Below are 22,642 nucleotides of genomic sequence, written 5' to 3' on the forward strand. Positions count from 1 at the left end.
TCGCGTTGGTTAATACCGCCCATTTTTTGCCTCTGACGTTGTGCTATTCGCTTTTTCATTCTTTTGCAGCTTTTGCCATTTGACTCATCCAATTCGGACTTGCAATTGTTGAAAGTAAAAGCAGCAAACCAACGTTTAATGCGCATCAAGCACGAGAAGAAGCAACAACAGCAGCTAATAACTAGCTAGTCGCCAGGCGCGCCACAGCAGCGCATTAGAGAAAGCTCAAGCTGCGCCTCGGCGTCTGAAGCAGGCATTGTTGTGTCCAACTAACCAACCAGTCTACGTTGCCGGTACTCATTCTTGCACAAAAGCCGACCAACGGCCGTTGCCGACCAGTCTCAATCACTGCCGTTCGTTTGTTATTACTCTTATTAATTATTAGAAATTATTATTATCATCTCTACACGTGGTCATTGTTTAAAACAGTAGCCAAGAGCAGGAGAGAAGAGAAGAAATACTGCAAACTGCATAATATTATTATTCTAAGCAGTAGTGGAGAGATCTTTCTTTTCTTTTCCATTTTTACTTCTGATCAACAAAATCCAAACAATATTTTCGTGACAGAGAGCAAACGCTCTCGTCGGTAATTCAGCTTCCACTATTCCCCATCTACCGACTGCCGCCGTCTACTATTATTATTGCTTTTACACTCAATTCTCAGCTTCCATTTGCTCCAAAAAGTCGGAGTAGAATGGAAGCTCTAACCGCGGCTGTCCGGAATATATCAACAAGGCAAGTTTTGATAATATCCTATATTATTATTATTATTCATAATTTGATGAATTTTAATGCTATTTTGTTTTTTTTCTTCTACTAATTTCTATTTTAGATTTACCCACAGTGCATCATCTGTTGGATTTTTCCGTCCTCTTTCATTAGTGTTGTTGCTCATCGCCCTTCTCCATCTTACCAACGCTGTAAGTATCCATCCTTGCCTGCAGCTGTCGCTACGCTCAGGCTCAGGCAATTTTTAAAACTATTTTTTTCTGTTTCTTCCTTTTTACTTTTTTCCTCCCAAATGCTTTAAAGTTTTATTTAACTATTATTATTTATTCATTATTTATAAAGTAGACATCTGTGCCAAAGATGACTAAAACAAAGCAAAAAATACACGCAAACCATTGTTGCATGTTGCATGTATGTTGAAATTTCAGAAAAACTGACGCTTAGTTGTGCGTGTTTGTTTAAAGTGCGATTAATTTTCACCATTCATTTATTCATTGTACATTCATTTCGTTATTGTATGCTGTTGCATCGGCACCGACAGCTTTTTTTATTTAGCTAACCAACAAACTGGCCAGTTAGTTGAAAGCCACCTTCGACGCTATCTAGCATACCGACAGTGATGGGCAATTGTTTTACAAATTTGTCGATGTTAAACTATTGCTTGTCAACTTCAATTCATTTATAAACATTACCTTTACACCTGGGACCTGACCAAATAAACCGTGAGATAATATAAGCCCGTTACCTCTGTATTCCACTCGCGCGCATTTTCTTCACACATTTAATCGTTCTCAATAATATTCATTTCTGTATGTACACTATTGACTAAATAATCTCTATTAATATTTTTCATCAATCGAAAATTTATTTACTTTATTTCATTGCTCGAAGAGACCGCGTACTTTCTTTTCAATAGTTACATTATAATTATAACATTTTGTATCAAATTTGAATATGTAATTCAATCTGCTGTCAAACGTTATCAACTTGCTTAGTTTGTTTGCTGTATCGATGATCTACTTACAACTATTTGCAATTGTATACTAACAATTTGGTGTTTCATTTTTGCTTGCTGGCAAAAATTTATTGATAATTTAAAAATTTTAATTTCAAAAATCAAATAACATTCACCAGATGAAACTACAAAATTCATCAATTAATATATAAGCTAATTTTGCCCTTGAGATGGATAAAATTTCACGTATCTTACGTATGATTTAGCTTAATCAAAAAGTGTGGACAAAATTCGCATTCTCTATACTGATAATCAGATGAATTCGCAACGTTCTGTTGCATGAAAACGCTGAATTGATTTGATAGAATAAATTGAAAATAGAATATTTTAAATGAGAAATAATTTCACACAGAAACATTTTGATGTTGAAATTTTTCAAATTCAATTTGTAATGTTAAAAAAGAGAAGTATAAGTGAGTGCGCTAATATATTTTCAAAACTGAACAAATTTCCGTAGAAATAGCATTAATTGAAAAGCAGATGTTGAACCATGTGAACATATTTCCTTCTTGAAAAAAAGCCTATCATCATAGAATAACAACAATAAGTTGTAGAAGAGATCTTTATGATCATTGCTTGCCGCCTGTTGTGCTATTCTGTTCCTTCTCCCACCACATTTTAGGATACAATTATTAAAATACATTTTAAATGTACATCATCATAACTCTCTACTTACTCTTCTACATATACTGTTGAACGTATTCATTAATCTCAACAATCGACAACCGTTAGCAGGCAAATTTATCTTGAAAAAAATATTGCAATAGAAAATTTGTCAAATCTTTTTTTAGTATCAATTCTAAAAAAAGCTTCAGGCAATGAAGTTAATGTTCATTTTTAAAAGCAGTAAAAATAGTAGAACATTCTCCCTTCTTCATAATAGTTTTCGCATTATTTTATTTTCAGATATGTTTGTCAACAAGCTAGCAGCTCTTAATGATTTCTCTTTCAGCTTCTCTGAGGTTAACAATCCAATAACAACAAAGCCACTGCATGTTGAACAGGCGTTAATTTTCTGTCAATGAAACAATGTTCTTCTTCTCATGGAAGCCGTCAGTCAGTCCATACACAACCACATACACACATATGCCTGTAGTGGCGATGTTCAAACCTTTTAATTGCATTAATAGGCTTCTGAAAAGCTTAACTTTCCCGATCATCCTAATTATTATTTCACTTGCTCATAATAACATAAGTTGCCCGTTATTCGTAACAATATTAACACAGATCGCATGTACTTGATATCAAATATTTCATTGTCCATCGTGAAAAAGGAAGATAAAGAGACTAAAATGAAACAAATCCCAACATGCCTATATGGAGATTGACTGGCTTCATTGAAATATAGATACATTTGCTTTCATTAACGCTTGCTTGTTTTATTTCAAAATTAGACTTATTCACATGTATATGTATATGTATATGCTTGTAAATTTATGTTTAACCACATCCGGCATTTGTCGGTTGTAATTTGTCGCCAGATGAACGTGTTAATGTGGTCAGACATTTGTCGATCTCACTGGAATGGAATGTTTTCCATTGAACCCCCACCCTTTGCTTAAAACTGCCGAATTTAACGTCAGTTAAACCGCACAGCTTGCTTAGCTACTATGCCAATGCTTGATTTGATGGTTGTCGTCATTTGTTATGGATTGCTATCTCAATTTACGCCTCCGCCTGGAACAGGTCACCGCCGATTGCCTCGCTTTTAAACTTCTCTTAAGATCAACAATTTTTACCGCCAAGCCACAAAACACAATTAAAAATTAATAATTTCAACTAATTGTCGTTGTTATTAATAAAATTAATTAATCAAATAATCAAATAATCACTCGGCGAAGTTAATGCCATTCACTATAGACAGCCTATAAAACAGAGAATCAAATTGACAATATCCTTTGCTTGTTTGCTTAATTATTTTTTAACATTATCCTTATTTATTTTTGTTGTTTTGCTTAATTCATCATGGCCGTCCTGCGTTTCACCGCGTTAACAGAAAAGAAGAGGTTGGGGCTTTTGTTTAATAAACTGGCCTTCACATCGCATTTGATTGCCGTGTCAAGTAAAGTACTTGACAAGCGTTGTTCAAGCTCGGCTACTTTTCTACTACGACAAGCTTTTCTCTTAACTTCTCCGTGTGTGTCAACAATATCGGCCTGCATTTTTCTGCATATCATCACAACAACAACTGGTCACGGTTCTAGCTAACATACGTAGTCTTGTAATGGCGTAGGTGAGGAATTGGTCAAAACAATTTATTTGTTTACACGGCTGACCTTTGGTCATAAGACGACAGATACCCTCGCAACACAAGCAGTATGTTGCAGACTGAACGCTTACTTCATTCAAATCCCCTCAATTCCAGTTATCTCTAAAATCTGCTAATTCAGCTGCCGCGCAACATTTTCGCTGATAAGATTGTTTTCACAAGTATAACATCTTTTCCCCAGGTGTAACGAGAATCATTCAATTGTTACATAAAAGAATAACTAACAACCTCATAGCATTGTCATGATATCACATATCCTCCTATAAGCAACGCATTGTTTTACAACAGCTGATTGCAGTAGTTAGCATTTGGTTAATATTGTTCAACAGAGGCAGACACACACGCGTATATTCTGTGAAATATTACAAATTTGCTACTAATATCAATAAGTGAGTGGCAATGCCCAACTGATCTTTGCGCAGTGTTCGTGAATTTGTGCTGTAGGAGTACCTTTCCAAAATATAATAAACACGCACAGTTAGAGAGCACAGACAATTTTCACCTTAATCAAATAATTTTGCAAACTAACATCGTTACTTAATAATGCAGAAGATAAAAGTTTCATCAATTCCACTACTAGTTGTTAGTTGTTGGATATTTTGAAAATAAAATAAACTTTCTAATTTTTCTTTTTTTTTTAAAGCAATCTCCAATATGTCGCGACTGTGCCAATCGAAACTGCTTTTGCATTGGCGAAAAAGGAAGTCTGGTAAGAATTACAATATGTGATTGAAGAAAAACAGAAGTTAATTTAAAAAATTCACACGAACGCTTTCAGGGTCCCCCTGGACCGCAAGGAGTAACTGGAGTCAAGGGATTACCGGGCTTTCCTGGACCAGAAGGTTTGCCTGGACCAAAGGGTGAGAAAGGTGAGCCTGGTCCTTCAGGTCCAATGGGCCCAAAAGGGGATCGAGTAAGTCAATATATAATAACACTGCATTTCTATATGATTGTTCAACGTATAAAAAATAGGGAAAAATTGGCGTACCTGGATTTCCTGGAATCAACGGTTTGCCGGTGATGAAAAATTCTGTTCGTACTGATTCATTTCTTCTAAAGCGACACTTTTTTCACAGGGCGTTCAAGGACCACCTGGACCAATGGGACGACCTGGATATGACGGTTGCAATGGAACTGATGTAAGGACGCAAAACGAAATTTCCTAAAAAGAGAAAAACATTTCGTTTAATTTCCAATTCCAAACAGGGCAGTCCTGGATTGCCGGGATCAGTCGGCCCACCAGGACCACCAGGATTTCCCGGAGCTCCAGGAATTAAAGGCATGAAAGGAGAACCTGCATTAGCTTTTCCTGGAATGAAAGGTGAAAAGGTATGCTACAATTAATTCTTAGAAATTTTCTTAACAAAATTATGATTGTTTTCAACGTTCACTTAGGGTGATCCTGGTTTCGATGGTATTCCTGGTCTTCCAGTAAGTATTATTTAATGGACAATGCCAGCAGTAAGAAAAATGACAATTTCTGTTTGTTAGGGTCCCGCAGGCTATGACGGCACGCCTGGACCGAGAGGAGACAGAGGCGATCCTGGACCAATGGTTTTACACGATACTTTTTCATGCCGTATAAAACTTAAATTTTTAACAATGTTTAGGGAGCACCTGGTTCACCTGGACCACCCGGACCTCCTGGAAACCCTGGAATAGGTGCAATAGGAATGAAAGGAGAACCGGTAATTGTCAACCACCAATTTATTTATGCATAAGCAACGATATACATTACTGATGATCACATTTTAGGGTGATCCTGGATTGCCTGGACCGCCTGGACCTCCAGGGTTGGGCGAATTCACGGACACAAAAGGAGCAATCATGGGTCCCCCTGGAATTCCTGGTCAAAAAGGCGAGAAAGGAGATCCTGGGCAAACTGGAGAGCGTGGCTTCCCTGGTGAAGCTGGACGTCACGTAAGTTGTCGCTCAAAAATTAAACTAGACAATTAATTCATAAACAACGAATTCCTTTCCACAGGGTATACCCGGTTTACCCGGAATGAAAGGCGAAAAAGGTCTTCCAGGTGCCGTTGGTCCTCGAGTATGCTTGCGTTGTGTTCACAGATAAATTTTCTTTCAAACAAGATATATTGCTGCTGTATTAGGGAAAAGAAGGACGACCCGGACTGCCTGGTCCACATGGAATGAAAGGAGATCGCGGCTTAGACGGATATCCCGGATTAGATGGAGTGCAGGTGTGAAGAAAAACATATTTTGAACAAATATTTGCTAAAATATTTCATTCAATTTTTCATTCATTAACAGGGAATGAAAGGTGATCGCGGACTGCCGGTATGCAGGTTTTCAATAAATTTGTTTTCATAAGAAAATAATAAAAGACATATTTCAGGGGAGAGATGGCGAAAAAGGTTCCCAAGGACCGCCTGGTCCACCAGGAGTAAGTTCTCACCCGTATACAATTGCACGCAAATTTTAGAAAAAAAAATTTTTTTTTTACTGACTGCTCGCTGTAGGGAGGTTTAGTTGGAAACGGCGCTCCAGGGGATCGAGGTCCGCCAGGAAGGCCTGGACCGATAGGTCCACCAGGATCAGATGGATCGCCAGGTTGGCCCGGACCACCGGGACCACAAGGAGAACGCGGTGGTCCTGGTCTACCAGGTTTGCCTGGTCGAGAAGGCGCACCTGGCATCAAAGGTGAAAAAGGTGACGCTGGTTTACCTGGCATTCCAGGCGAACGTGGCCCTACAGGCTATCCTGGACAAATGGGTCCAAAAGGTGAGCCCGGAATGTCTGGCGTGCCTGGACAAAGTATACCTGGACCTCCTGGCAAAGATGGTTTGCCTGGTTTGAATGGACTGCCTGGAAAAAAAGGAGAAGCCGGACCGCCTGGACCGAGAGGTAACTGATCTTCACTTTGAAATTGAATATGTCCACTTTCAACTAGTCTTCAATAATCAACATTATTTATTATACTTATAATTAATATTCAACAGGAATGCCAGGCGATTCCATCCATGGCCTTCCGGGTCCACCGGGGCCGATGGGTCCTAAAGGAGATAAAGGTTACGACGGAAGAGATGGAAGCCCCGGATTGCCTGGTCTTCCTGGTTCAAAGGGAGATCGTGGTGGCTCTTGTGACTTCTGTCGTCCAGGTAAAAAACAAACATTAACCAACAGTTGTTATTCATGTTTTGTTTTGCAAGTGATCCATCATCCACACATACATACATGCATACATATATTCACTGGTTTTAGGCGAGAAAGGAGAAAAAGGTGAAAGAGGATATGACGGGTAGGCATTTGTTTCGATTTCCGCATTAATTTGCTAACCACAATCAATGCCAGCATAATATGGAAGCATAGTTGTTTTTAACAATTTTCAGCTTTCCCGGTCTTCAAGGAGAAAAAGGCTTACCCGGTCTCAGAGGTCCTCCAGGTGCTCCCGGAGAAGATGGCTTTCCAGGTCCTCCAGGTAGAACAGGGGAACAGGTAATACACATAAAGACACGAACTCACACGAATTTCTTTTCGGAAAGAACAATCAAAATTTTAGGGACCACCAGGCTTGCCAGGAAAAGATGGTGAGAAAGGTGCAAAAGGTGACTCGTTTCGTGCAGATCTCGTTTACGGACCTCCAGGTCCTGTAGGACCTAAAGGTGATCCTGGATACCCTGGAATCCCAGGAGAAAAAGGAATCAGCGGTCTGCCTGGTCAACCAGGACTACCTGGTGCTCCTGGCGCATTGGGCGCAAAGGTTAACTTTTAACATATTCACTGATAGAGTTGTCGCTTTATGCCAGAGAAAATAATTTTGTTGTATCTCATATTATAGGGCGAACCTGGTCTTCCCGGAATTCCAGGGCGACCCGGAAAAGACGGTCCTACAGGTTTTCCAGGCCAAAAAGGTGAACCTGGCTATGGATTGCCAGGCTTACCAGGTCTAGCGGGGGCAAAGGGCGAGGCCGGTTTCCCTGGTCTTCCTGGTTCACCTGGATTGCCAGGACCACCTGGTAAGTCCACTGGATAAAATAAATGAAACGATTTTGAAAATAGTTTCAAAAATTGATTTTATTTTGAACCTACTTTCTTCTTCACAGGACCTCTCCCAAAAGTATTGGATCGGATTCCTGGACCACCAGGTGCCGACGGTTTGCCCGGTCTACCCGGACCGAAAGGAGAGCCAGGTTTCCCAGGAATGAAAGGTGAACGCGGTGCGCCTGGATTGATGGGCTTACCTGGTCCGAAAGGTAGTACCGGAGCTCCTGGTCCTGAAGGACAAATGGGTGCTCCAGGTATTCGAGGTGAGAAAGGAGAATCTGGTTTTCCTGGCGCTCCTGGACTACCCGGGCCTCCAGGAAAAGATGGACTTCCTGGTTTGCCTGGACGTACTGGAGAAAAAGGAGAACAAGGCGTATCTGTTCCAGGATTGCCTGGCCCACCTGGTAAACATTTCTCCCCAATGATTTTTATTTCATTGCAGAAAGTAAATAACGCTTGATTTGCTTTTTCTTAAAAAACAATTTTACACAGGTTTTCCTGGTTTCAAAGGCGAACCTGGATTGAGTGGAGCGCCAGGAATGCCAGGGCTGAAAGGAAGGATGGGTGTACCCGGCATTCGAGGTGAAAAAGGAGAACCTGGCGCAGCTGGCTTACCTGGCGTTCCAGGTTTACCTGGGCTAAAAGGAGATCAAGGCTTTCCAGGAATTCCTGGTAAAGAAGGACTACCTGGTGCTCCAGGTCTTCCCGGCACTCCTGGCTTCCAAGGACTGAAAGGAGAAAGCGGTTTGCCTGGTATACCTGGCCCTGCTGGACTAAAAGGTGAACCAGGCATGCCTGGCCTGCCCGGAAGCCCTGGAACTGTGGGTGCTCCTGGTTTCCCCGGCCCGAAAGGAAATCCTGGATTTCCCGGTTTGGCTGGACCAAAAGGTTAACAACGACAGCTACCATGTCAATTATTTTGCTAATATTCTTTTCAAACTCTCCTTCCAGGTGACATTGGATTGCCCGGATTGGAAGGATTTCCTGGCCAAAAAGGTCAAAGAGGATTGGACGGTCAACCAGGTTACCCGGGAGAAAAAGGTGATCAAGGTCTACCTGGTTTACCAGGCAAGCCTGGTTTGGATGGCCTGCCTGGCATAAAAGGAGACCGCGGTTTCCCAGGTCTTCCTGGAGACAAAGGTGAACCTGGTCCAGCTGCAAGAGATGGTCCCAGAGGAGAGAAAGGTTTGCTTCTTACATTTATGCTCAACCCAAATGCAACTGCCTAATTAATTTGCGTTTTGCTTTCAGGTATGCCTGGACTGCCAGGTTTGCGCGGCTTACCTGGCCCGCCTGGGCCCACCGGACCTCCAGGATTTCCTGGACCAAAAGGTGATGCTGGCGTCGGTCTACCTGGATACCCGGGACCCAAAGGTGAACCTGGTTTTCCGGGTGCGCCTGGCCTTTCAGGAATACCAGGACCAAAAGGATCCATGGGACTTCCTGGATTCCCTGGTGAAAAAGGGGATGCTGTAAGTTGTAAGTGAAATGTTGTCACATTAACTGATGATATGCAACGTTTAGGGTTACCCTGGTGCCCCCGGAGCTCCTGGAGTCAAAGGATTAGACGGATTTCCTGGCCAGAAAGGTGAACCTGGTTTTCCTGGACTGGCTGGTCCTCCAGGTATGAAACTATGTTTTCTTTTCACAAAAATTTCCCCTACATTTCTCACAGCTTCAACCAGTACAACCAATAATAATTAAGTTCTCTCCTGCATTACAAAATCATTCCAATGATTAAAACAAAACATTTGATTCAAGCAAATTGGAAAAGATGAAATTTGCCAACATAGCCTTAAATGAATCTCATGACATGACCTTTCCAAGGCAGTCTGCACCAAAAGAACATTTCTCATTCAGTTGTATAAAATCTAATCTAATCTAATCTAATCTAATATAGATGATAAATAATAAAGAAATTAAAAAATACATATATATATATATATATATGCAACAAATTTTTACCTAATATTTTTATATTATTTCATTTATCATGTGCATTATCAAAATGACAAACAGGCTTACCTGGAGAAAAAGGAAGAATGGGCGTTCCTGGTATTCGTGGAGAGAAAGGTCTTGACGGTTTGCCCGGACGACCAGGTCAACCAGGAGCGGCTGGTTTTCCAGGAGAAAAGGGCGACGCTGGTCTTCCTGGTATGCCTGGTGCTCCTGGATTTACAGGAGCAAAAGGAGACGCTGGTTTTCCTGGTTTGCCTGGTGCAAAGGGTGATCGAGGTTTGCCAGGCTTGGACGGATTCCCAGGACAAGCAGGGCAGAAAGGCGAGCCTGGCTTGCCTGGGCTTCCTGGTCAGCAAGGTCAAGATGGTTTTCCTGGACCAAAAGGAGAACGTGGCTTGGACGGCTTACCAGGTGCTCCTGGAATCGGCTACAAAGGAGAACGTGGTGAACCTGGACTTCCAGGCTTGCCTGGAAAAGGTTTACCTGGTTTTCCTGGAACGAAAGGTAACAAAAACGTTAGTTAGCTTGAAAAACAATATATACGTATAAATTTATGCATTGACCTATGACAATTTAAAATATTTTTCTCTTCTCAAACGCTATTAAACAACTCACAGGTGAACGCGGTCTGGACGGTTTGCCAGGATTACCCGGCCCGAAAGGAGCTCCCGGATACCCTGGTACACCTGGACAAAAAGGAGAGCCTGGATTGCCTGGTTTACCTGGAGAACGCGGTCGTGATGGATTTCCCGGACCCAAAGGTGATGCTGGACTTCCAGGATTGCCAGGAGCCATTGGTGAGCCTGGTTATCCTGGTATTGATGGAAAACCTGGTTTGCCAGGAATACCTGGAGCGAAAGGTAGCTGATATTAGTTTTTAGCCAGCGACAATCAGAAATACATGTATTGATTTCATTTTCCATTTATTCAGGTATGGCTGGTATTCCTGGATTTCCAGGTTTGAAAGGTGATCCGGGATTGCCAGGTAGCCCCGGTGCACCCGGATTTCCCGGAACGAAAGGTGATGCTGGATTTCCTGGCATGCCTGGTGTTCCTGGTTCCAAAGGTAAGACATTTATCCAGATAAACAATTTTAACAGACTTCAAATGTTTTGTTTTTTAAAGGTGACAAAGGACAAATGGGTCCAATGGGCCCTCCAGGTCCATCGCCAATTGTTCAACCAGGACCGCCAGGTCTTCCGGGTGAACGAGGTCCACCAGGCTTACCTGGACTGCCTGGCCCTCCTGGCATGGATGGTTTGCCTGGATTTCCCGGACAGAAAGGTGAACCAGGTGCAATGGGAAGCGATGGCTTTCCAGGACCGCCTGGATTTCCGGGAATGAAAGGAGAACCAGGCTATCCTGGTCCTCCTGGTATGGCAGGAGGTAAAGGTGAGCCTGGCTTGCCCGGCATGCCGGGAAGTCCTGGCCCTCCTGGTCCAAGCTATCGTGATGGATTTATCATCGTGCGTCACAGTCAAACTAGTGAACTGCCTCAGTGCATCAGTGGCTACGAAAAACTGTGGGAAGGCTATTCATTACTTTACATCGAAGGAAATGAAAAATCGCACAATCAAGACTTGGGTAAGGGGAAAATGACAAAAAAAAATAAAAAGAAATAAATTCTTATTCCATTAAGGAAGTGCCGGTTCATGTTTGACACGCTTTTCCACGATGCCTTTCTTGTTCTGTGATTTCAACAATGTTTGCAATTATGCATCGAGAAATGACAAATCTTATTGGCTATCAACTACCGAAGCAATACCGATGATGCCTGTTGCGGAACGTGAAATTGAACAATACATATCCAGGTAAATAAGTGAATAAGCATAATAATTGACAGGCCGAGATAGATTAATGTATTTGTTGAAGATGTGTTGTTTGTGAAGCTCCAGCCAATGTGATTGCAGTTCACTCTCAGACAACCCAAGTTCCAGATTGTCCGCAAGGTTGGACTGGTCTATGGATAGGCTACAGCTTCGCAATGCACACAGCTGCCGGAGCTGAAGGTGGTGGCCAGTCGCTCAGCTCACCCGGCTCTTGTTTGGAAGATTTCCGCTCAACGCCATTCATCGAATGCAACGGTGCACGTGGCACTTGCCACTATTTTGCAAACAAATTTTCATTTTGGCTAACCACAATCGAAGATCAGCAACAGTTCATTGTAAAAAATGTTTTTTTAAATTAATTCTTCTCGAAACTGGAATATCTTATTTGTTTTCTGTTTTTTCTCAGGTTCCACAAAGTCAGACGCTTAAAGCAGGCAACTTACGATCACGGGTTTCACGTTGCCAAGTCTGCATCAAAAGCATATGAGATTTAAAAAGCGTATTATACACACCATAGTTGATCATAATCTGTTCATCCCTTTCATCATGCTAATCATCTTTTTTCCTTTTTGCAGTATCAAAAAAAATACAAAAAGACATCAACAAAATCGACGTGATCATCAAAAAATCAATCAGTGTGCTCTTTTTCTTCTTCTTCTTCTTCTGATATTTGCTGCCAAATTATTTTTCAATTCAGCTACTATAACTGCTTCATTCTTTCTTTAAAATTTTTTCCCTTCTTCTCATATTCCCGCTATCGGTGCTGCCGCTGTTCAATTTTCAGCCCTGTCGCCTCTTCTAACGTTCCTTTTCCAATCGCACAATTCTAATTGTACATTTAAATTCTATGTTTTTCTTTCTTAACCAAAAAATGTTGAGAAGAAAAAAGAAACTGCCGACATGCAAGCATCCGCTCCGCTGCCAGAACTTTCCCACTCAGAACTAACTGCCTGCCAACGCAAAGATAAATTATTGCTCCTGCAATAATTGCATGCGGACGACTGAAAACTGCACAAGACAAACAACAGTTCCAAGAAAAAAAATCATCATTCTAATTATCATCCCTAGTCACTGATTATTTCGCTGCCTGTTCAATTTCAGTATTTCACTAATTGCCCAACAATTAATCAACTTCTCATCCAACCGCTGCCTTGCAATTATATATTTATGGTAAAAAAAAATACATTTTTTAGGGACCCGAACGCTGCCATCACAGAGAAAAAATCTGTTTGTTTGTTTGTTGAATGTGCTTTACAAAAATTTGTGCTTTTCCATTATTATTATTATTAAGAAGCGCCAGCCCGTTTGCACATCACTTTCTCTCTGCGCATATTGCAAATTTTGTTACGATTTCAAAATAAAAGCATTGATTAGCAGCATTTTTCGTTGGTCAATTTCTATTCTAACTTCATCATTTAGTAGCAGTAGAAATCACTGTCCGATGATGAGATTGCATTGCAAAAAAAAACAAAAAAATAAACTTGTCCGGATAATTAATAATATTTTCGAAAAGGGTATATACTTCGAGAGCAAGCAGTTCTAGTTGGGTTTACTGCAACGGCAGCAGATGGTAACTGAAATTGCAACATTCGCAGCTCGAGAAAAACAATCGACACAGCTATAGTTGATTGGAGAGTTGGCCGACTAGAATGCGAGGACAGAAACTAGTATGCAAAATTTTTGGTCGTTCCGAATTTCGCAGTGGACGAAAAAGATATTCGTTGCTTGATGAAAAATCGTTCAACTAATTTGCATACTGCGTTTTAGCATACTTGCATAGTTATCGATGAAGGGGTGAACGAACGATGTATGAAGTTGAATATGTTTGTCTCGTTGACTAAACCAATGATCACTGCAATGATTTCTTCTTTTCTGGCACTTACAACGTTATCTATTCTCTTATTCAAGTGTGTTCATTTATTATATAAATAAAAAGAAAATTTTTTTCCATTCTTCATCTTCTCATAATTTAACAACATAAAAAAACATTGGTGATGAAAAAATACGCAAAACAAGCCATTTCTTGTCAGAGATGAAATACAAATATTTCAAGTGATAATGCTTATTAATTTTTTTTCACTGAAAATAACCACGCAAAACTATCATTCACCGTACAAATTCGGTTTGGAAAATATGAACTCGAGAAATGGAAATTAGTACAAAATCATTATCACACACCGCGCGAATAACGATATGCAAAAAAATGTACAACTTACCAGAAATTTGAAAATACATTTTTTACCACCAAGTGGGTGTTTTTTTTCACATGCTGTTGTTACTTTTTTGAAAAGCGACACCAAAGAAAAAAGTCAACCAACCAGCTAACAACTCAAATGCATGCACCACCACAATGATCACCGTTGGTCGGGCCGGACGACGTTTCCCAGTCGCCGCCGAACAGCGTGGAAGTTTTCGCACAAACTGACTGACCGTAAAGAAGTGAAACTTGATTTTCATTTTTTGTCAATTTGTCCTAGTTAAAATTTAAAAAAATATACAGTACGGTAGAAGTTTTGGCGGCGGTTTGAGAAATTATATAAATTGATCGAATGAGCGTTGTTTGGAAAATGAACAATTTTGTAAATTTATTTAAAAGATTAATTTAAATAAAAATTGGCATAAAAAAAGAAAAAAATCATTAAAGCAGTGGTTCAATTATTATTATTATTATTTTAGCATTTTATTTTCTTCGATCGAATGTCACTTTTGTAAGTAAAAAAGGCAAATCATAGCATCAAATATTTTTTAAAAAATTGCTAAATTGTGCAAAGTGAGTAAGTGAAAAGCCTCGAAATGAGAAGAGCTCAATTGAAAAATACTGTTTTTTTTAGTTTTTCAAACAATATTTATTTACATCAATTATTATCATATTGGCGGTTTTACATCAGTTTCAGTGTACTTTTGTAGAGAGAGTTCAGATTGTTTGTTCGCTTTTCCTAAAGCCGGCTAGAAGGAAAGTCGACGGCGCAAACGGCGCAGTCGCAACAACGGCGAGTCGAATGGAATGCTCTGGTGATGCAGGCGACGGCCGACCACGAATGGCAGCCTGAGATCCGCGCCAGCAGTTGGATTGGCAGCCAAAAGATGCGCCACTTGCACAGGCGGTCGAACGGCCATGTACGGGCGCCGGCTTCGGTCGCTCGCCGTCGAACAGCTCGGCAAGCAGCTCGTGCAACTGCTTCGGCTACTTCCGCCTACTGTAGATTGGAAATCCTCTTCGTCGTCGATTATTTGTTCTTCGTCGCCGTGGTCGTTGTTGGTCTGATGCCGTGTTCTGTTGTCCACGGCGACTGACCGTTCCTTGCCTTCATTGTTGTTGTCGTCGTCGTCGTCGTCATCGTCGTTGTCGTCAGGGTAGAGATGTCTTCGTCCGGCCAACCGGCCGGATGTATCCAAATCGCCGCCCGGTAATCCCGGAGCCACGAAAGTTCCATTCGGCGTACAGTAGTAATACTGTGGCAGACCGATCAGACCCTGGGCAGCTAGTCGCGCTTCTTGAACATCTCGCCTCTCGTCTTCAGTGTTCATGGTCAAAAACCGCAAAACCAGCAAATTCATCGCTGCCGAAATGACAGTCAAACCGAACAGAATGAAAATCAAACTGAAAACCACATATTTCGGATTTTGCTGCAACGCGCCGTCCTTTTGCAGCGCCACGTAATCACCGAAACCTGAATTTACCGACAAATGGATAATTGACTATTTTTTTTCGGTTTTTTGAAAAAATTATTAAAAATTCATAAATTGCATCCCTTACCAATTGTGGTTAATGTTATGAAACAATAATACAACGAATCCAAGTAGTCCCACTGTTCAAACTGATGGAACGCGTAAGCACCGGAAGCCATGAGCACAGTGCCGATGGTCGAGGCGACCATGATCAAATTCGTCTGCGACACTTGGCGCCTCTTCATGCCGACGCAGCGTTGCAAGTGGCGTATGTTGAACGCGACGAACGTGTTCAACCGTTCGCCGATGCTCTGAAACATGACCAACGTCAACGGGATGCCGGCCAAAGCGTAAAACATGCAAAACGCCTTGCCGCCAATTGTCGCCGGCGTGGAATGACCGTAGCCTGAAATTTGAATTTCGAAAAATACAGTTACAAAGCGAATTCATGCAAAATTTAAATTACGAAAAAATTGCACTTGTTTTTTCATGTCAATTAAAAAATATGTCACATTTTATGATAGAAATGTTTCTTTTGATATGCATCTGCACGATAAATATCTGAAAAATTAAAATTAAGGAAAAACGATTTTGGAGATTATGTTCGACAGGATGATGAATTTTTGATAATTGTGAAAAAATCACTGAGACAGAGGAAAAAATGGAGAACCGAAAGGATAATTGAAGAATGAAATTGGACGTCGGTTGGGACTGATCGAATAGCAGCAACACAACAGCACATGCATATGTCTTCTCGCTTTCTGCTTGCTATCGAATTGCAACCGTGGAATTTTATCCTTCCAATTGAAAGCAACATTGCTGTTGTTGTTGTTGTTGAAAAAGAAAACAAAAAATTTGCATATTTCAACTATTTAAATTGACCAATCACTATTACTATGAATTTATACATGTATAAAAATAATGATGATGATGATGATGAAAAATGAAGATACACTAAAGTGAAGTTGAACTCCATCCACTGACTGACTACCTTTCAACGAACAATCGTCAAGTGAGAATTATTTCCAATAACCAGCATGCATAATCGATCTTGGTGGGAAAATGCCAAAATCATGATACATAAATCAGCGTCACTCATCACTTTAATCAAAAAAGCAAGAAAAATAAAAATAGTTTTCTTTATCAATTAGTGCACATACATACATACACACACACACACACACACATGCAAACGACTTATTTACACTCGTCTTCAATACAACTGTACCAATTGAATAAATTATTTAAAAAATCGTCAAAATCAACTAATAATAACCTAAAATCTGATTAAAAAAATTTTTTTCATTTCTCTTAAAATTGAGACAATATTTCGCTAATTTGCTAATAAAACTGAATAGATTTTTTCCAATTGAAAAAAAAAAATTTTTTTTTCATCTGCATTCAACTCGTCATTTGACAATATTAAACAAGCAATTCCCATTGCTAAAGTCAATCTGTTCCAAATTCAATTAGACCCAATGCGCCATTTACAAACGATGTAATATTAAAAAAAAGAATGATTACGAAATGTAACTTTAATTACAAATCAAACATTGAAATGTAAAACAAATTAAAATTACCATAACAAAACAATTAATAAGCACGAATATATATATATATGTATAATAATTGACTAATTAAAGGTGACTTAAGTGGAAAAAAGAAAAAGCTCTGTCTCTGTCAGTGCCTGGCACGATTGAATTTGCAATGACGTTTGGAAATGAATGCTAATAAAAAGCTAACAGCAGATGAGAAGAAATTAAAAAAGAGAACGAAAATACACACAAGTAATACCGTATATATATGTTAAAATTCAAAAAAAATGAAATCAAATGCATAATTTTCCTCACCGATTGTGGTAATTACAGTAGTGCTGAAGTAGAAGGCGCCGGCGAATTTCCACTGGTGACCGGCTTTGTGAGGAATTGATTTGACAATGACGCTTTCAATAACTCGATAATCCCGTTCGGATATGTTGTATTTGGTCATGATGCGCTGCCTGAGGGCGCCGGTCAGTTCCCGCTGCCGGAGCTCGTTGTCCGACTCGAGCGCGTCGAACACGGCCGCGCCCACCAGCAAATATGTAAATGTGCAGACGATCAACGCCAACGTGCGCACGTTCTGCTTCTTCATCTTCGCCCAACTGCAACCAGCCGCTTGTCAAAGATGCACAACCAGCGGCCAAGGCGCCAATCGACCGGCGCCCCGTCCCTCGACCCTGCACAACAACCTGCCACGCCGGACCAGTGTTGAGTGGTCGATCCGACGTTGCTCAATCCAAACTCCGACTGTCCATTTCATTCGTGCAACGTGTACAAACAACCAAACAAACACTGGAAAAGTTCGTATAGCACAAATTAATTAATTAATTAATAATAATTGCTTCTTCTTCTTCTGTCTCTTCTACCTCAATCAAGTGTACAGTTCGTTGTTGTTGTTGTTGTTATTATTTGTATTATTTGCTGTTGTTGTTGTCGTCTTGATCGTCACAAAATCGATCGATCGAACTGTCGTGCCCAAATCGGCGTTGCCAAACCAAAAGCCAACCAAATCACCAAACACCAGACAGCCTCCAATTATTTCACAATATCAGTATTGGATTAAAGAAAATAAATAATTACGCATAAATTTTCAACAACAATAAATTAACAATTATCAATTGCGAAAATCGTCAATCATCATCAATCGTGTGGCAATTTTGAACGTTGAAATAGAAAAGAATTAAACAGCCCCAATAATTTTACTTGTTTCACATTCTCTCAATTAGAATTCACATGCAGACACACACACACACACACATACACACATACACAGGCGCGCGCCGACGCTCGCGCGCGCATATTTCTTGCTTTCAAGTCGCTGAGATGAAATTTATTCGCGGATTGAATATTTTGAAACGGAACTCGCCCATTCGTCATTTCAAATATTACACTCCACCTCCACTTCCATCTCCTCTTTGTTGACCATCAGCGGCTAATAATGCAACGTCAACAGGTGAACAACAAGAAATTATAAAAACAAAGAAATATTATTATCCTTTCTATATTCCACCATCTCGACTGATAATGCATTGAACGGCATGCAAACGGGAAAATATATAAAATGTGCACAGTCGAAGAACAAAATTAAAAAAAATACTCCAAATTTGACAATTCAACAAAGTGATCATAATATTTGCAAAAAAACAAAGAAATATGAATAGAAATGCTATTTTTCCAAAAAAATTTTTTTCAATTTCTATTCATAATTATATAGTGATTATGTTGAAAAATGACAATCAGGTAAGATGGTAACCTAGTTTGAAGTGAACTTTTTCAATTTCTACAAATCATTTCTTACTTTTGAAAAATCACATACGATACTGAAGAACAATTTCCAATTTTTTTCTTTTTGTTGATTTTATTTTTCCTTCTCTTCCATTTGGTCAGTTCAGTTTGCAATTTAACAATTTCAAATATTCAAACAAATATTTTACACTAATCCTAGTTTAATAAAAGTAAAACGCAAAAAATACCAATAATAATAATAAGATGAAAAAAAACTGTTCAATATTCAACATTTGCACATACAAGCTGACAGATAGACGAATGCAATCATGCAAAATGCATGTTGAAAATACTAAACAATTGAAATCATGCGATTGAGGTGAAATTCTCTACAACCAAGCAGCTGCTTTAAATAAAATATAATTGCAACGTTGAGGAAAATTAGTCATATAATTAGCCTACGACGTTTCACGCAAATCGACACAGCATGAATACGAGCGAAACATCCTCTAAACGAGAATATGCGACTGACTGTAAACAACCAGAAACGTCCGCTGATCAAATCTTACAATCGCTGCTGCTTGATCGCTAAGAGGATGATTAATTTTCCTCTTTCTGTTTTTAATTCATTTTTCTTAAATTTCATATCCTTTTGAAAAGCACAAATGCAAAAAATAAAAAATTCCAATAATATCTATCTTGAAAATCTATCTTAAAAAAATGATCATTTCTCGGTTCATCATCAAATTCCGCACCTGTCGACAAATGCGCCTTTTCTGAATGATGATTAATTAACGCAAACGGCCGCATCAGCAAGCAATCAAGCTAAATTCGCAAAAATCTGCCAATCTATCCAATCTGACAATCATGTGGATATACAAATTTCTGATTAATTAATAATAAATGTGCAACCAAAGGAGAAAGTACTTTTTGTATACGATGAACATTTCAGAATGAATTTTTCACACACAAAACTGCACAACATACACTGCTTTTTGGTGTTCATCGACGGAATTGACTTTCAGAAACGCTTTTATGATAGGTATAAAAAAACAGATTATATTAAAGAGCAAAGAAAAAAAACCATTGCACAACAGAAAATCAGTCGATGAAAAACAAGCGTTTTATTAAATGCGCGCAATTCAGGCGAAACCGCTTGCGTCATGGCGGTCCCACCAAAAGTCGCAATCCGACAACATGAGCATGCAATCACTTGAAAACACATGATAGCTTCTTCAGCAATTCAGAAAGCGGCAACGTGTCAGAGAAGAATTATGCTATAACAAGCTCAACTAGTCAACTTAGTCGTTATTTTCCGCACAGCGCAGTCTGCAGCAATCGCAATATTATTTCGAAAGCAGAACTGCTGGTCATTTGGGAAAGCAATTTTCTTTCAGACATCTACTTATAACAATACTGCTTTAAATATACTACCGTGGACTGATCAAAATTATCGAAACAAAAAATCCAATTAATAACTAATTTATATTATCAAAGTGTGAATTGTGTATAGCATGGGTTTCTATTTATCGCATGAAAATCTGACGCAAGATTTTGTAAATTTACGTCACTCTTCGCTAATTGTCATGTTATTAACCAATAAACATAAATTACTTGAAAATCAGTTACAGTAAGTGACATTCATTCATCCATCACACTCGCAATGTACTTGAAAATTTAATCAAATCTGTGACAATTACAATTAACACAGGAAATCGCTATGTTACAAAAGCTAAATAGGCCAAGCTTCTTTTACTGAAGTCTACGCCATCTTTTTGAAACATAAACTAAATCAGCCATTCTACATTTATTTCAAATAAATAATGATGGGGCAAATTCCGATTTATTACAATATTAAAATAATTTAATTTGATGCAGAAAAAGGGTTTTAGCATTTATAATTTTATATAATCTTCACTCCAATATTTACCAGCCGAAAACTACAGTTTAAAAAAACGTAATTTAAAATTATTAACTCCCTTCTATTGCGACTATTATGGAGCACAAAACCCTGTGCACATACAGTAGAAGTAGTAGTAGTGGTAATAATGCATATGACCGTAAAAGAAACTGATGCCAGTTATTAAAAACACGAAACTATACTCGCTAATATATAATAAATCAATAAAAGTATAACTTTACCTTTTCTTAATATGAGCGAAAAGTTGATGCGGATACGTTGGATGGTGACACAAGCGAATACTTAAAACCGTAAGGCAAAACAGAAATAATCGGTTGTTTTCAAGTTTCCAATCGGCCAACGCTGATCCAATTTCATTCTGCAGCAAATTTAAGATGCAAATTGAACACTGCGACTCAATTAGAGGAGATGAAGCCGCTTTGAGTGGTCGATTAGATCGTCTTCGATCGCAGTTGTCCGCATAAAGGTGCCAACAACGCTCTTGGACTTGTAGTAGTAGTAGAATGTTGCAAATTGCAGAAACGGACGACACTTGCAAGAGTTGGCTTTTATCATCATTTGGTGAAAAGCACTAAAATGCAATAATCCGACATGAATGAGTCGTTTAAACACCTCTCCAAGGTGCACGCCTGCATAATACAATAACGCTGCGACCAATGACTTATCGATTGGATAGAGTTAACAATTTGCAGAGAGAAGTTCTGCGCTCAGTGACGATGGCAATCAACATTACTTCATCATTTTAATGTCAACTCTAATTTCTCAAAAACCGTAAAAATGTTTTCATTCGAACGTTTTGAAAAGTATTCGAGGAAATTTTAAAAAATATCTATTTCCTATCATCATGTGAAAATATTTTTTCAAAACGACACTTCCGTCACAAATATACGACACAAAACTATTGTTTACTTAATAAAAGGTGTGCGATTGCGCAAAATGTAATAATGTTATACAAATGAAAGCTTTTTCTCCCATCTGAATACATCTCTGAATAAATTATTCGTCTGAAACGACTTTCACATGACAAAATACGTCATCAATCACAAAAATGTTCTTCAATTTTTAAATATTCCGAAACACATTACGTTTAAAGACCATGAGAACTAATGCAGTTATGATTCAAATTTACCTAATTGGTAGGAGTAACTTATGCACAATTTACCAGTTTAGAATTTTTTAATAAAAATAAACAATAAAATATATTCTTAGTAAATTGGCGATAATTTTATAAGTAAAATTAGTTCCATTTCATTCATTATGTAAAAATAATCATAAAAGAAACGTTTCATGTAAAATTTGCCGGAGGAAAAACTTGATGAATTCAACTGAAAATCGAAAACCATGCTAATTATTGCTTTATCTTAGTGGATTAGAAAAACGAACAGTTTTTTGCTAAACGAATACTTCACAACTCTTTCCGCACTTGTATTTATACATTATTGATTACAGCTCAGCATCTTCCTACATTCGAGTAACTATGACAAGCAATATTTTTCTGATTTCAAACTTCAATTAACCTGTTCTTATTTCAGATAAAAATGATGATCACTCTTTGTGGAAATTTTATTATGATCATTAATGTCTAGTACTATTACAAATTGTAATCGCTGACCCATTTCAATAACCATAGAGTAATATAAATAAAATGAGATTTATTTTCTTGATTGTCATACTGTATCATTAAACAACATAAGTATAAGTACACGTAGCATTTTCGATTACTTAAAATTGAAATTAAAATGAAATATGTATTTAAAAATAATACAGATTGTTTATACAATTGATTTTATATAAAAATAAATATTTTTTCGAACGTAATTAATACTGTTATCGTAGCTATTTCGTCATTTATTATACTGTAGTTTTGAGAAAATTGTTAGTCAAAAAATTAATCAATTAAATAAAAGTTGCTTTTCAATTGCTAATATATTTATTTTCAAGCAAATTTATCACGTAAATATTTAATAGCGTTGGTGTGTG

At 38.7% G+C, this 22,642-nt stretch overlaps 4 protein-coding genes across 4 annotated transcripts; 1 reads left to right on the forward strand and 3 right to left on the reverse strand.

The window, feature by feature from the left end:
• Nucleotides 1-214: 214 nt before the first annotated feature.
• On the reverse strand, nt 215-895 carry Tsp_04065 (hypothetical protein). Its single transcript, XM_003374830.1, has 4 exons — nt 839-895; nt 709-753; nt 552-629; nt 215-370 (listed from the first exon to the last, which is right to left on the reverse strand). The coding sequence occupies exons 1-4, from the start codon at nt 893-895 to the stop codon at nt 215-217; spliced, it is 336 nt and encodes a 111-aa protein (XP_003374878.1).
• Nucleotides 896-2,652: 1,757 nt separating this feature from the next.
• Tsp_04066 (collagen alpha-2(IV) chain) lies at nt 2,653-12,165 on the forward strand. The gene is made up of 25 exons (XM_003374831.1): nt 2,653-2,706; nt 4,657-4,722; nt 4,792-4,926; nt 5,090-5,152; nt 5,220-5,342; nt 5,624-5,701; nt 5,769-5,933; nt 6,125-6,214; nt 6,370-6,417; nt 6,494-6,878; nt 6,974-7,132; nt 7,364-7,452; nt 7,534-7,734; nt 7,813-7,990; nt 8,078-8,422; nt 8,511-8,906; nt 8,970-9,203; nt 9,270-9,490; nt 9,543-9,642; nt 10,038-10,481; nt 10,595-10,837; nt 10,909-11,043; nt 11,103-11,561; nt 11,617-11,788; nt 11,850-12,165. The coding sequence occupies exons 1-25, from the start codon at nt 2,653-2,655 to the stop codon at nt 12,163-12,165; spliced, it is 4,899 nt and encodes a 1,632-aa protein (XP_003374879.1).
• A 2,587-nt stretch (nt 12,166-14,752) lies between these two features.
• On the reverse strand, nt 14,753-17,608 carry Tsp_04067 (Two pore potassium channel protein sup-9). The gene is made up of 4 exons (XM_003374832.1): nt 17,326-17,608; nt 15,564-15,881; nt 15,250-15,477; nt 14,753-15,111 (listed from the first exon to the last, which is right to left on the reverse strand). Exons 1-4 carry the CDS (start codon nt 17,606-17,608, stop codon nt 14,753-14,755), a joined length of 1,188 nt encoding a protein of 395 aa, XP_003374880.1.
• Nucleotides 17,609-20,533: 2,925 nt separating this feature from the next.
• On the reverse strand, nt 20,534-22,374 carry Tsp_04068 (conserved hypothetical protein). The gene is made up of 5 exons (XM_003374833.1): nt 22,336-22,374; nt 20,884-21,233; nt 20,752-20,847; nt 20,672-20,681; nt 20,534-20,542 (listed from the first exon to the last, which is right to left on the reverse strand). The coding sequence occupies exons 1-5, from the start codon at nt 22,372-22,374 to the stop codon at nt 20,534-20,536; spliced, it is 504 nt and encodes a 167-aa protein (XP_003374881.1).
• Nucleotides 22,375-22,642: the final 268 nt, after the last annotated feature.

This window comes from Trichinella spiralis, assembly GCF_000181795.1.
Source record: "Trichinella spiralis strain ISS 195 chromosome Unknown Scfld5, whole genome shotgun sequence".
NCBI classification, from domain to species: Eukaryota; Metazoa; Nematoda; class Enoplea; order Trichinellida; family Trichinellidae; genus Trichinella; species Trichinella spiralis.